The sequence below is a fragment of the Sturnira hondurensis genome, unplaced genomic scaffold, assembly GCF_014824575.4.
Source record: "Sturnira hondurensis isolate 20B ecotype Veracruz unplaced genomic scaffold, ASM1482457v3 Scaffold0023817, whole genome shotgun sequence".
Taxonomy (NCBI): Eukaryota; Metazoa; Chordata; class Mammalia; order Chiroptera; family Phyllostomidae; genus Sturnira; species Sturnira hondurensis.
In genome coordinates, this window is record NW_028096448.1 from 9,248,523 (window position 1) to 9,263,660 (window position 15,138).

The following is a 15,138-nucleotide window of genomic DNA, read 5'->3' on the forward strand; positions in this document are numbered from 1 at the left end:
CTGCTTGTCCCTCCTGTCTTTGGTCTCATCCCCTTCCCTCACCCTTGTATCCCCTATAGCTTTTTAAAGCTTTTTTACACTTCTCATTGAAATTCCCTTTCTATACTGAACCAGCTTTCCTTAAATCCTTAACTTATTCATAGAATTCTACATATTTTTGTCATTTATACCTCAGTGAAGCTGGAAAAAAAGTCTATGTTCTGTTCTCACTTTTTCCCCCTTAAATTAAAGTCACAGAATCCTTTCTTTAAACATAATCATTCACAGACTCTTGGTACATAGAACGCATGAAAGCACAGTCACAGGATGTTGTGGTGGTGGTGGTGGAAGAGGAGGAGGAGGAGGAGGATGACACTTTTGGTCTGCCTTGCTCAGCCTCCCCTGTGCCCCTAATCTGGTCCCTCAGGGACCTCATCTGGTGTCAGGGTTATACACCTGGTGTCAGGGTTATACACCTGCTGTCAGAGAAAGCTGCCTCTCCTTCATACTCGGTTACCCTTAGGTCTCTCTACAGGAGTGCATCCAGGTAGGTTCTTCTACAGGGCTACCTCAGCATTCCTTGCTACCTCCAGATCTCTGTTCTTTCCCTTCATGCAAAAACCTGGGTTCTAAGGCCCACTTCTTCCTTTTATCACTAGACTATGAACTCCTTGAGATCAACGACTATCTTTTTATTTGTTTATTTGTGTCTGTGTGTATGTATGTCTGGCATGTGATGTGTGAATGAACGATAGAATGAAAAGATGAAATGCTGAACTACTGACTTAATAAATAGTCATTTTTATAGGTGAACTCAGGAACTTGCATTGGCAGCAAGCACAATACAAAGGAAAGCTACTGAATCAAGTGGGAATTTCTTGACTGGTTTTTATCTGCCTTAAGTGACCACTCTGTTTTGCCACTGTTATAGATGTTGAGAAACTTTTACCCTTTGGACTCTTCTTTTTTAAAATAATATATTTTATTGATTATGCTATTACTGTTATCCCAGTTTCCCCTCTTTATTCCTCTCCACCCTGAACACCCTCTCCTATCTACATTCTCACGCTTTAGTTCATGTCCACATGTCATAAGTTCTTTAGCTTCTACATTTCCCATACTGTTCTTGCCCTCCCCCTATTTTCTACCTACCATCTATGCTACTTATTCTCTGTACCTTTTCCCCCTCTCTCCTCCTCCCACTCCCCTGTTGCTAACCCTCCATGTGATCTTCATTTCTATGGTTCTGTTTCTGTTCTAATTGTTTGCTTAGTTTGTTTTTGTTTTGTTCCAAAGCTATGGTTGTTAATAATTGTGAGTTTGCTGTTATTTTACTGTTTGTATTTTTTATCTTCTTAGGTAAGTCTCTTTAACATTTCATATAATGTGGGTTGGGTGGTAATAAACTCCTTTAACTTGTCTTTATCTGAGAAGCACTTTATCTGCCCTTCTATTCTGAGTGAAAGCTTTACTGGATAGAGCAATCTTGGATGTAGGTTCTTGCCTTTCATGACTTGGAATACTTCTTCCCAGCCCCTTCTTGCCTGCAATGTCTCTCTTGAGAAATCAGCTGACAGTCTGAAGGGAACTCCTTTGTAGGTGACTGTCTCCTTTTGTCTGGCTGCTTCTAGAATTATCTACTTCATTTGAATCTTGGGTAAGGTAATTATGATGTGCCTTGGTGTGTTCCTCTTTGGGCCCACCTTCTTTGGGACTCTCTGAGCTTCCTGGACTTCCTGGAAGTCTATTACCTTTGCCAGCTTGGGGAAGTTCTCCTTTATTATTTGTTCAAATAAGTTTTCCACTTGTTGCTGTTCCTCTTTCCCTTCTGGTACTCTTATAATTTGGATGTTGGGATGTTTAAAGATGTGCTGGAGGTTCTTAAGCCTCTCTTTATTTTTTTTGAATTCCCTTCCCCTCCCCTCCCCTCCCCTCCCCTCCCCCCCGTTTTCTTCCCATCACGATTGGTTCCCTGTACATTTTCTTTTATTTACTTAGCATAGTCTTCATTGTTTCATCTAATTTGCAACCAAATTCAACCAATTCTGTGAGCATCCTGATCACCAGTGCTTTGAACTGTGCATCTGGTAGGTTGGCTATTTCTTGGTTGCTTAGTTGTATTATTTCTGGAGTTTTGATCTGTTCTTTCATTTGGGCCATTTTTTTTGTCTTGACCTCCCTGTTATGTAGTGAGGAATGGAGCTTTAGGTGTTCACGAGGGTGGGGCACCTCAGTTGCTGGGCTGTGAAGAAATACGTGGGGGTGGGGGCTGAGAGGGAACAATGGTGCTTGCTGTGCTCTCTGGTAGATTTTAGTCCCTTCCACTGCTTCCCACAACCAAACTGGGCCTTTCTGGTGCTGGTTCCCCAGGTTGGTGGGCTTGTGTGCATTCTAGGACCCTGTGGGTCTCTCCAACAAACTCTCCTGTGAGGCTGCGAGTTTCTTCTGGAACCTCAACCCCCACAGGTGTTTTAAACCACTGGTTAGAGGCTTTATTTCCCCTTTCTGGGTCCCTGGGTTGTGTGGTCTATCTTGTTCCCCAGTTTCGCCTGGTTTATCTGCGGGAGAATGTGGAACAGCCTGGTCAACCAGCCGCCTTGCGCACCTTGCTGGATCTGCCCACTGCCACCCGTGCCTTTGGTCTGCCAGCCACCTTTTTTTTTTTTTCTCTGTAGCTACTCTTTGCCTGGCTGCCCAGCTTTGCCTTTCCTACTGGTCTGGATGAATGTGTCTATTTTAATTCCTTGTTATCTACTTCCTAATAGTTCAGATTTCTATCAGTATTGGTTGTTGTTTTGTTTCTAAAATTTTTTTTAAAGATTTTATTTATTTATTTATCTTTAGAGGGGAAGGAAAGGGAGAGAAACATCAATGTATGGTTGCCTTTTGTGCGTCCCCTGCTGGGAGTTGGCCTGCAGGGAACCTGCCTGCAACCCAGGCATGTGCCCTGACTGGGAATCGAACCGCAAACATCTGGTTCACAGGCCCGTGCTCAATCCACTGAGCTACACCAGCCAGGGTTGTTTCTAAATTTTTGTTGTCCTTATTTTGGTTGTGTGAGGATGCACAGTGTGTCTACTAACGCCTCCATCTTGGCTGGAAGTTTCTGGACTCTTCTAGGTGCAGTGAAAACTACATTCTTCATTTTATGCCCCATTCTTCATTTTATGCCCCATTCTACCCCATGGGGCATAAAATGTGCCCCATAAAATGCTGGTTAAGATATTATTCAGCCTTGTGTTCCTGAGATTATATTATATTCTAGTACTTTGGATTTGAATGTCTCAAGATATCCCAGGTTACACATTTTAATACATCTTCTTGTATTAGTTTTTCAAATTAGTAAGTCCCGCAAGTCTCATAGTTACTTTATTTTCAATGTTTGGCAGCTCCTCCCCTCACTCAACAAGTCATCACAATAGTCTTGTCAGGACAGAGTTGCATTGTTGTGACAAACTATTTCCTTCTTCACTGGTTGTTCCAAAATTCAGGAAGGACGTTAGAGTTATCGAAGCATGTCACAACCACAGGTCTTCAGTTGTTTTCTCTTGTATTATGTGCTGAGGTGTTTTTTATGCATTTCGCATAGCTCCATGCCTACACATAAATAAACACTTAAAATAGGTATCCTTGCTTGAATATATGAATGCAAACAGTACTCCTATGCAGAGTAGTTAAGAGCATGCTTGCTTTGTAGAGAAGCAAACTGATTTCATCCTCTTTCTGGTGTTGTAAGGAAGTTTTTAGGAGTGTATTAATACACATTTGGAAATAAAAAATCACATATATATTTTGAAACAGTCTTCCATGAACAGAAATTTTGGTTGAAGATTAGATATTATTATGAGTATTTTATACAGATTAAATGTCAATTGGCATGAAAGAGATAAGGAATAAGAGAAATAAACATGGAGAAAGAAAATTTCCTTCTTACCTGCAACTTGTAGAGAACTATGTTTTTCTTGATATTTGCACGAATTTATTTCTTTTCTATTAGACTGTTACTTTGTTCACGAGACTCAGGAAAACAAAAATCATCAAATATTAATTTATATTTCTAGTTTGAAGACATCTGATACATCATAATCTATGTAAATTTCTATGCTGTTTTAGAAATTTTGATTTTATGATAAACTCTGGAGAAAGTTTCCTCCAGAGTTTATTATACAATCAAAACTCAAGTTTGGTTTATGTTCTGAAATATAATGGAAATATAATACCCAGGGACCCAGTAGGTGCTGGGGACTCATCCCAACTCTACCACTGATTGCACCAAGTGTGGAACTTGGGGCCTTGATCATTGCTCCTTCTCAAATCTTAATTTCTCATTTGTTGAATAAAGGAATGATATTGTCATTCTTGTGTGTTTTCTATGATGCCGTGAATTTTAAGATTCTGTACAAATTATTGTCTGCATTTGGTACTTGGTGAAAAGGCAGATGCTTCTTTGTTTTTTATATTGTTCAAGTTAACAACACTCTAGACAAGGCTATGTCTCTTTCTATTTAGAAATATGTTTCAAGAAAGTATTAATGATTATAAGGAATTAACTATATGCAATTTTTATTGTAATTAACATTTCAAAGTTATCTAAAATGAAGTCAGGGAAATTTATACTATTTTAAAATTTCCCTTAAGGGATTATTTTTATCAACATTTATATTTTGAAAGATAAAGGTTTTAAAAACATGCCTGTGCTGGATATGTTTTTAAAGATTTTTCCTGGCTTTTATTAACCTGAGCAAAACTCACTAAACAAAAAGAATAGGATGTCAGAAGAGAATGCTCAGAACAAGAATACTCTGAGAAATTGCCTTAAAGCTTTTGCTACTTTATTTGGTCACATATAAACTATGGCATTAATATTCCATAACTGGGGAATGAGGTTTGGTTTAGGTTATAATTCTGGTCTATTTTCTCATTTTAAAGTCAAAGTCAGTAGAAGCATCAATAATTTTTAAATAAATGACCTAATGAAGCATCTCTGTTTTTGAGCCTGTATTTTCTGGTGTTCTGCTTACTCCCTGAAAATCATTCTTGGGCTGTTTTATGACCTTATCTAATGTTTATACTGTCATCATAACATTTTTTTTCTCAGTTGTTGTATTTCGGCTGTACTATTTCCAGATGTGTTATGTAACTAACTAGGTAATGGTTACTTGACAAAGTGCCGTATAGATGCTGACCAGCAAAAGCCTAAACTACTTACTGTCTGACCCTTTATAGAAAATTGCTAATACATGCCTCAGATTCAAGATCTTGGCATCACTTTTGATTCTTTCTTGAGGTTTTCCTAGTAAATTNTAAATGACCTAATGAAGCATCTCTGTTTTTGAGCCTGTATTTTCTGGTGTTCTGCTTACTCCCTGAAAATCATTCTTGGGCTGTTTTATGACCCTATCTAATGTTTATACTGTCATCATAACATTTTTTTTCTCAGTCGTTGTATTTCGGCTGTACTATTTCCAGATGTGTTATGTAACTAACTAGGTAATGGTTACTTGACAAAGTGCCGTATAGATGCTGACCGTGATTGTTATTGTTGGTATAATGATGTTGTTGGTGATGTGACCTCTTTTCTGTTTTCCACATCAGTACTTTAATCCTATAGAAATATTTCCACATCTCTAAACAACATTAAAGGTTTGTACTTAATTGGATTCTCATTTTGTAATCTAAAAGCTCCCCCAGGTTTTACTCCCAGCCAGCCGAATTGCATTTCCAGAGACGGGACAGGCGTTAGTGAGTGGGTCCTCAGCTTTAGTGTGTCCTATGTGAACTTCTTACCTGCTGTTCCAGTGCTCAGCCATCTTCTCCTGACAGCTAAGGGCTACCTTTTTATTTACTAAGGCTAGGGATCAGCAAACTCTGGCCTTTGGGTTAAATGTGACCTGCTGCTTGTTTTTAGAAATAAAGTTTTATTGGAACACAGACACATCCTAATGGTTAAGTATTATGTATGGCTACGCTTACTCTAAGGTGGTAGAGTTAAGGACTTATGACCAGCAAAAGCCTAAACTACTTACTGTCTGACCCTTTATAGAAAATTGCTAATACATGCCTCAGATTCAAGATCTTGGCATCACTTTTGATTCTTTCTTGAGGTTTTCCTAGTAAATTTTAGAAAGAGAACTAATTTGCTTGTCTTTAATCATCTCTCTCTTCTCCCCCTCTGTCTCCTCCCTCTCCCCCTCCCCCCTTCCCCTCCTCCTTATCTCTCTGTCTCTGTTTTTCTCTCTATGGTGAATCTTCCACATACATTCAGGATCTCATATCCCTTTGTCAAGAGTGTACACTTAATTTCCCCATCTCTTGGCTTCTTTTTCCCTTTTATTTCATTTTATAGCTTCTCACCAGTGTCATGTTCCTGATGTTTGGCTCTGCTCTGTGTCTGCTCTGCCACTCATACTTGAGAGAGTTCCCCATTGCCCACTAAATTAACTACTATCCAGGGCTCCTTCTGCAACATACGCCCTATCAGTTTCCCTGATATGGAAATTCTTTTTGTAATAAAATACTTTCTGCTTTTTTTCTTCTTGTCTTTGTGCCTGGTGTAACAACTGCCAGAGCATTCTCTGCCTCCATTTTCATCCTCTCCAACTTCTATTTCCCTTTAAAGTTCTCCCTGATTTTTTGGTGAAACTCTTTACTGTCTTTTCCTAGGTGCCTGTTCTTTTCTCTCCATGATATGTTGCCTGTACATCTTTTGGTCACTGAAGCTCTTTCTCTCTCCCTTTCCTTTCCTTTCCTTTCCTTTCCTTTCCTTTCCTTTCCTTTCCTTTCCTTTCCTTTCCTTTCCTTTCCTTTCCTTTCCTTTCCTTTCCTTTCCTTTCCTTTCCTTTCCTTTCCTTTCCTTTCCTTTCCTTTCCTTTCCTTTCCTTNTTCTTTTCTCTCCATGATATGTTGCCTGTACATCTTTTGGTCACTGAAGCTCTTTCTCTCTCTCTTTCTTTTCTTTTCTTTCCTTTCCTTTTCTTTCTTTCTTTCTCTCCCTCTCCCCCTCTCTCCCTCTCTCTCCCCCTCCCCCCATTCCTTCATCCATCCCTCTCCCTCCCTCCTTCTCTCTCTCTGTCTTTCTTATTTATTTGATGATCCTGTGTTGCTGAGGTCCCCATTTTACATTTTATCTATTATAAACCAGGAGCTTGTTGAGTATAAGGCACATATGTTGTCCTCCAGTCTGGTTCCTTAAACACTCACCATCATGTCTTAGAGATACTTAATAATTAATTAAATTGCTTTATAGTAAGCAGGCTTTTTATTTGGATTTAAATATTGGTTACCTCACAGGCTCTCTTGGATGTTTGGCAGGGATTCTGTGTGTGATGGCTGCAATTCTTGAGGAAACCAGATGTTACTTCTTTGTATAGATTGTTAATGGAAATGGAAAGATTTTTTTGTTTGATAAGGTATTACATTTCTTACAAGAAAACTATTTGTGTGCAGTGATGTGCTTGGTACAGATAAAAAAGTAAAACTAGGTGGCAGAGGCAGGCAGTTACTCTTTTGGATATGTTAAGCAATCTACAGAAGTCAGATCTTTTTGATTCTGTTAATAAGTTTTTTCGGGATTCCAAGTGGAAAAATTGTACCAAAGTACTCTAAGCTATTGAAATGAAACACAATTGCTGTTAAAATTGTATTTTATATTCTGTTCATTCATTCGTTCATTCATTCATTCATTCATTCAATCATTCTCTGAATACTTCCTATACCATAACATCTGTGGCCTGATAAGCAGACACATACAGAAATCTTATTATAATATGTTTTCTTTAATCAGCCATAAGAAAATCCAGTTTCATGCTAGATGGGCTTGTTATTATTTAGAGAACTAACACGCACTAACATCAGTTTCTACGGATATACCTACAAGCAAAAGAATTCACACTCTTCTTTCAATTTTCTAGGAAAGCTCAACAGGAGAACAAGAAAATAGTGCTAGCTGGATGTGTTCCTCAAGCCCAGCCCCGTCAGGACTACCTTAAAGGACTGAGTGTCATAGGGGTAAGCTTGTACCTGATAAGAGAAAAAAGAAGATATTCTTCTGTTAAAACATGTAATAACTCCACATTTTATTTTCTATTTCTGCATTACTTACGAGCTATGTTGTACTTAAGACCGTTCTCAGTGTACTTCTTCTATTGCTGTGAAACTTTTTCATGTCTTTGTAACTTTTTCATTTTAGCACAAAAACATGTTCTAGATTTTTTCATTAAAAAAATTAAAAAGTAACAGAGTAAGTAAGTCAAAGCATGGAATTGAAGTCCCTTAATAAATTACCTCGTCTTTGTTTGCCTGTCTGGTATTGCTATATTATTATCATTTTCCCACCACATTAAATTACTGGTCATCTCCCAGTACACAGATGCCTTTGTTGGAATGTTCTACTTCCCTTGTTTTTACCCCTAAGTCTCAGCTTCACTGTCACCATTCTGCAGAGCTTTCAATGTCGCCATTCGGTGGTGCTTTCTCTGACAGTCCCGGGCAGTCCTCAGTAATCCTATCTCTGGGTTCCCTTCCTTACTGTGCAGTTGCTTGTCATTTGCTCTCTCGGCCTTTCACAGAGTTGTGATTTGGCGGTTAACGCACATGATTTTTTCAATAAAGCCTACCTCTCTATTTGAATTATTAGCTTCATGATGACAGCTGTTCAATTTTTAAAAAATCCTCAACGGGTTTCTTAAGCCTTTCCCACAATGCCTTACATACAGTAGGCACTCTGTAAGTGTTGGGTGACTGACTGAGTGAGTGAAAGTGTCTTCCCTTGTATTTTTACTGTTGGCATACTCATTTTCCCTGTCGGGCAGTCAGCTCTGTGAAATCAGGAGTCTGGGGTCTACTGTCTGTCTTATTTTTGTGGCCAGCACTGTTCACAGACTGCCCGGCCAGTCAGTGTTTGTTGAGCGCATGGTGTTCATCCTTCCCATCATTCTGCTGCACCTCTACTCAGTGTGCTTAGGAAGGGTGTTTTAAAAAGTCTTATTTAGTTTTTCAAAAATATAAAAGTATTATACGCTCATAGAACAAAATTATAGGAATAATTGACACCTGGATTGAGATTTACTGGATTTTTCCTTATTTGATGTACCATTGACAGGTTCTTATACTGTATTCTCAGTTTAATGAACTTCTTTTCTTCTGTGAAGCTCTTGCCCCACTAGCAGATTTAATAATCTTTGAACAAACATTCTCATGTTAAACAAACAGAACTGGAATGTTTGGGAACTTTAGTATTTTTTTCATCATTTGTCTTGTTTACATTTTGATTTCTCTTGGTTTAAGTAATGAAATGAGTTGGAGTCCTGAGTTATCTTTTCATGTCGGGCTCACTTTCTCCATAAACATCGTCCCGCTGTGTTGGGGAAGTAGGAGAGTAGAGTTGGGTTTTACAGAAGGAATGTGCTAAAAGCTTGGGATTCCTCTTCGATTTCATCTCAAGGTGTTGAGTTACCAGAGTAATGGAATTCCTTTAGTATGGCAAAAACATCTTTTCTATGTGCGTATGGTCATATTTTCTTGAATTCTGTCATGTGCAGTAAAGAGCTTAGGATATGTTGGGATGCAGGGGGGAGTCTCAGGACAGTGAGGGGGACCCCCAGGGCTTTCAAGGCGGAAGATGATTTTCAGGGATCGTGTGAACCCGCGCCTGTTTCAGCCAACCGTTGTTTCTCTGTTTACCCTGGCACGCGCTGTGTTCTGTCACCTAGTCTCACTGTAGTGCCTTTAAACTTCTTTAGATTTTATTTTGCTCCTTTATAAAAATAATGTAAGAACACATGTTTTTAAAAGTGAATATTTTTAAGCGAATTCATGATTCCATCACCCTAGCATACTAATTATAACCTTGATTATCCTCTTCAGATTTTTAATCTTTGCGCATTTTACTTAATCACACTCTCCAAACTGTTTTGTCTTATTTTTCCATAAGCTTTTATTGCATGAGGTTTTTAACCATTTTAAATTCATTAATATGCTGTTGAAGGATATGCCATGTTATACTTAACTGTTCTTAATTGTTGAATATCAGTATTTTCTGATTTTTAGAAAATAAAAATCACAAGTTAGTACCTACAAAGGGTTTTTTATTTTAATTTAAAATCAGTATATGGTGAAAAGTTTCCAAAAGATGAATCACAATATCAGTAGAAATGTTTTTTTTTTAACATAGTATTTTCTTTTCTTTTCTTTATTTATTTTTAGAGAGGAAGGGAAGGAGAGGGGGGAAGAGAGAGAAATATCAATGTATGGTTACCTCTCGTGAGTCCCCTGCTGGGAACTGGCCTGCAACCCAGGCATGTGCCCTGACTGGGAATCGAACTGCGATCGTGTGGTTCGCAGGCCCACGGCTCAATCCACTGAGGTACATCAGCCAGGGCAGTAGAAATGTTCTACAGTTGTACTCTAATTCTTTTTTCAGCATTTATTATTAAACTATATCATTATTCTTTGTCAACATCATTTTATAGAGCAGTTTCTGTAACAGATGACGTCTATCATAACTGACTCTTTTTAAATTTTCTTTTTTAAATTGTTTTACACAGAGGGGAAGGGAGGTAGAAAGAGAGGGAAAGAAAACATGGATGTGAGAGAGAAACCTACTGGTTGCCTCTCTATGTGCCCTGACCAGGGACCAGACCTGAAACCCAGGCACGTGCCTGGACCAGGAATAGCAGCCTTTCGCCTTGAGGAATGACGCCCAACCAACTGAACTGCACTGGCCAGTGCATAACTGATTCATAAAAATTATGTCCACAGAACCAAGAGTTTTGGGGAATAAATCTGAAATAGGAAACCAAAATCATGTGTAATTGGTGTTTGGAGAGACTGTTTCTGAATAGAATTGTTAGTATTGCTGTAAAATCAGAAAGCTTCTGAAATAAAATGAGTTACATTGAAATAAAAAAATGCATTATATTGCCATAAAATCAGAAACTTTCTGAAATAAAATGAGTTACACTGAAATAAAGAAATGAATTAAAGAAAAAACAATTCTGAAGTGTGAAAAAATATGAAGATGTTTAAATTCAGTGATTTGGCAACTATTTTTAGGAGGATGTTTGGAATTGTGTTGCACATTTGATTTACAGACTGGGTGAAAACTGTTACTCCTTCACAGAATTTCCCTCACAGAATTTCTATGATGGAGGGTGTTAATAGAGGTGGAAGGAAGAACAGCTGTAACTGCATTTTGTGTTTTCCCTTCCTGCTAGGATTTATCTCTTTCACCCCACAATACCAGGAGAACATGTCAGTTCTGTCAGCCAGGTGATTGAAATAAAAAGCTGCTGTTAGGTGGGGATCAGTGGGTGAGCAAGATGCTTACTGTACACCTGAGTTTAAAGGCATACTATCCTATGTTTGCAAAGGCTCATAGCATTTAAGAAGGTATTCAATAAGTAAGAAGGATATTACTACCCTTGTAACATGTTAATTTCATGTTGTTAATTATAATTTCATCAATATCAGCCTTTAGAAATGGGGTATTTAATTCATTTTCATAATCAGAGATAGCAATGTGTATAGGGCACACAATAACTGATGATTTGAACTCTGGGCTTTTTTCATTATCTGTCTTGCTGCTTCCTGAGGCTATCTAGTTGTGAGTAACATTATTTGTGTGGTGGTGCACGGAAAGAAAATAGAAGTAAAACTCATCAACATCTAGGTCCAGAACTGGCTTTGGTGACAGGAACCTCCCATTCTGGAGCACAGGGCTAATTATTTTTCACGTTGGGAAAGGAGAAAGGACAGATTTAAAATGTAGATGTATTGGATGAAATATCTTTCTTAGCCAAACTTTTTTCTAGAATGATCACATGAAGTTTATATTTCATGTCTAAATTATATGTAGTTGGAGGTGACCACTCAAGATCTTCATAATGTTTTCACTATCTTGGAACATTTGACGTTATTGTGAAAATTTTCCTTCTTCTTTGGCAGATAGTTATGGTTCACCATCCACCTTGAACTGAGTTTTGGTGCAGCGTCATTTCTTCCCTATTACTTGTTTAAGTTGGTTGCTCCATGTCTAGCTCTAGGTAGTTTTCATGGTCCTGTGACTATACACCCACTGAACATATTCTTTCCCATCCCTTCAGCTCATTTGTTGGCAGTTTGTTGGAAAGTTTCCTTTAGAACAACCGGAAGGCAGGATGTTCTCTGATAAAGTCTGGTAGAAAAAATATATACTTCAGGACTCAGAAAGTTTGGCTTCAGATCCTGAGGCTGCTGCATTGTTCTTCTTTAAATTTGGCAAGTGTGTACTGAGTGCCTACTATGTGTTAGCTATGGTTCCAGGTGGTAGGTGTCCAGTAGTATATGAAATCATCCAGGATCCTGTCTTCATAGAGCTTACATTCTAGTTTTTGAGGCGAGATATCTGGGTTTGAGTTGAGAATATTTCCAGCCTCCTGGAGATTGAATGGGGTGGGATGGGACCCAGACCACAGAGAGATTGATTAGTTGGAAATTTCTCTGTAAAGGTTCTGATTGAAAAAACACTTGTGTCCATCATTTAGGAGTTGTGTTAGGGATAGATGGGTGAAATAATATTTCTTTTCTTGAGTTTTTATGAGGGTATTGTTATTTCTCAATTATTGCAGTAGCCATTATTAATAGGCATAACATTTCTTAGGGTTTTTACCCTGTTGCAGGAAAGCATGCTTATAAAAACCTGTACATTTTGTATGGATTTTCTGTGTTAATGAATGAGGACTGCATTTGAACTTGGTCTTGGCATTGACTCGGTAGGTTTATCTTTGTAGGAACTGTATAATTTCTTTAGAAATCCTAAATAAACTACAAACTAATACACATGCTGTAGCATTCTAAAATGTGCAGTTCACAGCAGAATATATAATTTGATGTTACAAGTATGTAGATGACAAAACTGCCTGATGTGCGGGCTGTGAGCCCTGCAGACAGATGCACATTTTCTTTGGAGAGCTGAACAAAACTGCAACTTAACGCAGGTGTCCACTCAACCTGGGGACTGTTGCTCAGTTGGTTCACGGTGTTTTCTACATCTTTTCAGGCAGGATGGTCTGCTCCCGAAAAACCATACAGCACGATGACCATTTCAAATGTGACCACTTTAATTTTGAAGATTTTATGTATAAATAAAACAGGATTTGAAAGAGATTGTATTTGAGAATGTTTCTTTTATGTACCATATTATAAAATGTAAATACATTTATGAAGTGAAACAATGTCACAATAATAGCGACATTGATATTGAGGGCAAAGCTTGAGAAAAACTGTCCTGTTTTTCACTACTTCATGTGTTCTAATATTTCTTCTTTTCATATTAGGTTTTTATTTTACTCTTAATTATGAAAAAGGCTTTATCATAATACAATGACATGTAAATTTAAAAGCCCATTCATGTTTGTACCTTCCTAGATCTATTACCCTTTACAAGGCATCTTCTAATTTACCTATATGTGTATATTTTTGACCTGTTGAATTATAAAAAATTAGTTTGTCGTAGTATTTAAGAGCCTGATTCAGTAGCTAGATTGCATAGATTTATGTCTGCTACACCACTTACTAGTTGTGTGATCTTGTACAAGTTACCTATTCTCTTTGTGCTTCAGTTTCTTCATCTGTAGAATGAAGGGAATACTAGAACCCAACTGAGTTCTGTAAGTGTTAAATGAGATCATACCCGTAATTGCTTAGCAGGGTACCTGACACATCATTAAGTGGTGCAGTCTGAGCTTTTAAGAAAAATGTATTCCTGTTAATGGTGATATCATATGGTATTTGTCTTTCACCTCCTGGCTTATTTCACTCAGCATAATGCTTTCCAGTTCCATCCATGATGTTGCAAAGGGTCAAACCAAACAAGCAAGCAAAATATGACCAATGACACTCAAATATAGAGCAGGCTGACAGGGTCCAGAGGGGAGAGGGGAGAGAATCATAGGGGAAAAGGGAATGGACTCACATGAACAAGTATAAAGGACACATGGACAATAACTAAGGGTGGGGGGCGGAAATGGGAGGGAGGCTGGGAGCATGGGGTGGGGGGCGGGCAGGGTTGGGAGTATAAGACAGAAACCTGTACTTGAACAAGAATTAAATAAAAATTATATTAAAAAATTAAAAAAAGAAGAAAAATGTAACTCACTCACTGGTGGAATTAACATTGAGCAGGGGGATGAAGCTGTGTGGGGCACTGGAATCCACTATGTGCCTAGAATGAAACTATTTGCTAGCGGTACAGAGCTGAATAAAACATGTCTGAGTAGTGGTTAGATGAATGGAGAAAGGAGGAAGGCTTTGAGCAGAAACATCAGCAGGTCTAAGGAAAAGCCCTGTGCCTAGGTATGACTGGAAGGGTTAAAAAAGAGCAAGAAGTGTGTCCTGACTTGAGTGTAAATTGGAGGGAGTGGTTTTAAGAGGTGTGTTTGGAGTAGAACAGAGAAGCCATAGAGTAGGGCTGGTGGAGAGAGGGGGTTTGTGTTGGATGCAATGCTTAAGTCAGGCATGACAGGACAAGGTGAAAGACTGGGTGGGTGTTAAGATAGCATGAAAGGTGAGGGTTAGAAGTGGAATAATCTAGTGGTTATTTCTGTATGCCTGTTATTCATTGTCTGTTGTTTTCTTATAAGCTATTGATACTAATCTTTTTTCTTGTTTTAAGTAACAGTTGTTGAGGTATGATTAGCACACAGTGAAATTCATTGTAAATGAATTCTGACAAATGTATACTCTTTCATAAGCACCACCAAAATAAAAAAGAGAACATTTTTCTTGCACTAAACAGTTTCCCTGTGTTCTTTTGTGCTCAGCCCTGTCCCCTGACCAACCACACATACTCACAGTCCTGACTGCTCTGGTCTCTGTCCCTGTAGTCTTCTGTTTTTCAGAAGGTCGTATAAATGGGGTTATATGGTACTTGTTTTTTGCCTTTTTCACATAGCATAATGCATTCAGGATTCATCCATGTAGTTGTAATTGTTAATTTTTAATTTTTATTGCCTAGAATTATTTTTCTGTATGATGAACCACAGTTTCTTTGTTCACCAATCGGTAGAAATTTGTGTTGTTTCTAGTTTTTGGGCTATTGAAAATAAAGCTCTTGTAAACATTCATAGGTACGTCTTTGTGTAGGTATGCTTGCAATATCTTGGATAAGTTCCTAGGAATGGG

The 15,138-nt window shown here is 38.2% G+C and overlaps 1 protein-coding gene across 4 annotated transcripts in view; it reads left to right on the top strand.

Annotated features, from left to right (window-relative positions):
* Positions 1-15,138, top strand: part of CDKAL1 (CDKAL1 threonylcarbamoyladenosine tRNA methylthiotransferase) — a 665,826-nt gene that overhangs the window by 201,941 nt on the left and 448,747 nt on the right. For all 4 annotated transcript variants that reach the window (XM_037037969.1, XM_037037973.1, XM_037037972.1 and 1 more), the window contains one exon: positions 7,890-7,986. In XM_037037969.1, coding sequence (XP_036893864.1) covers positions 7,890-7,986 — 97 coding nt within the window. The remainder of the gene's footprint in view (positions 1-7,889; positions 7,987-15,138) is intronic.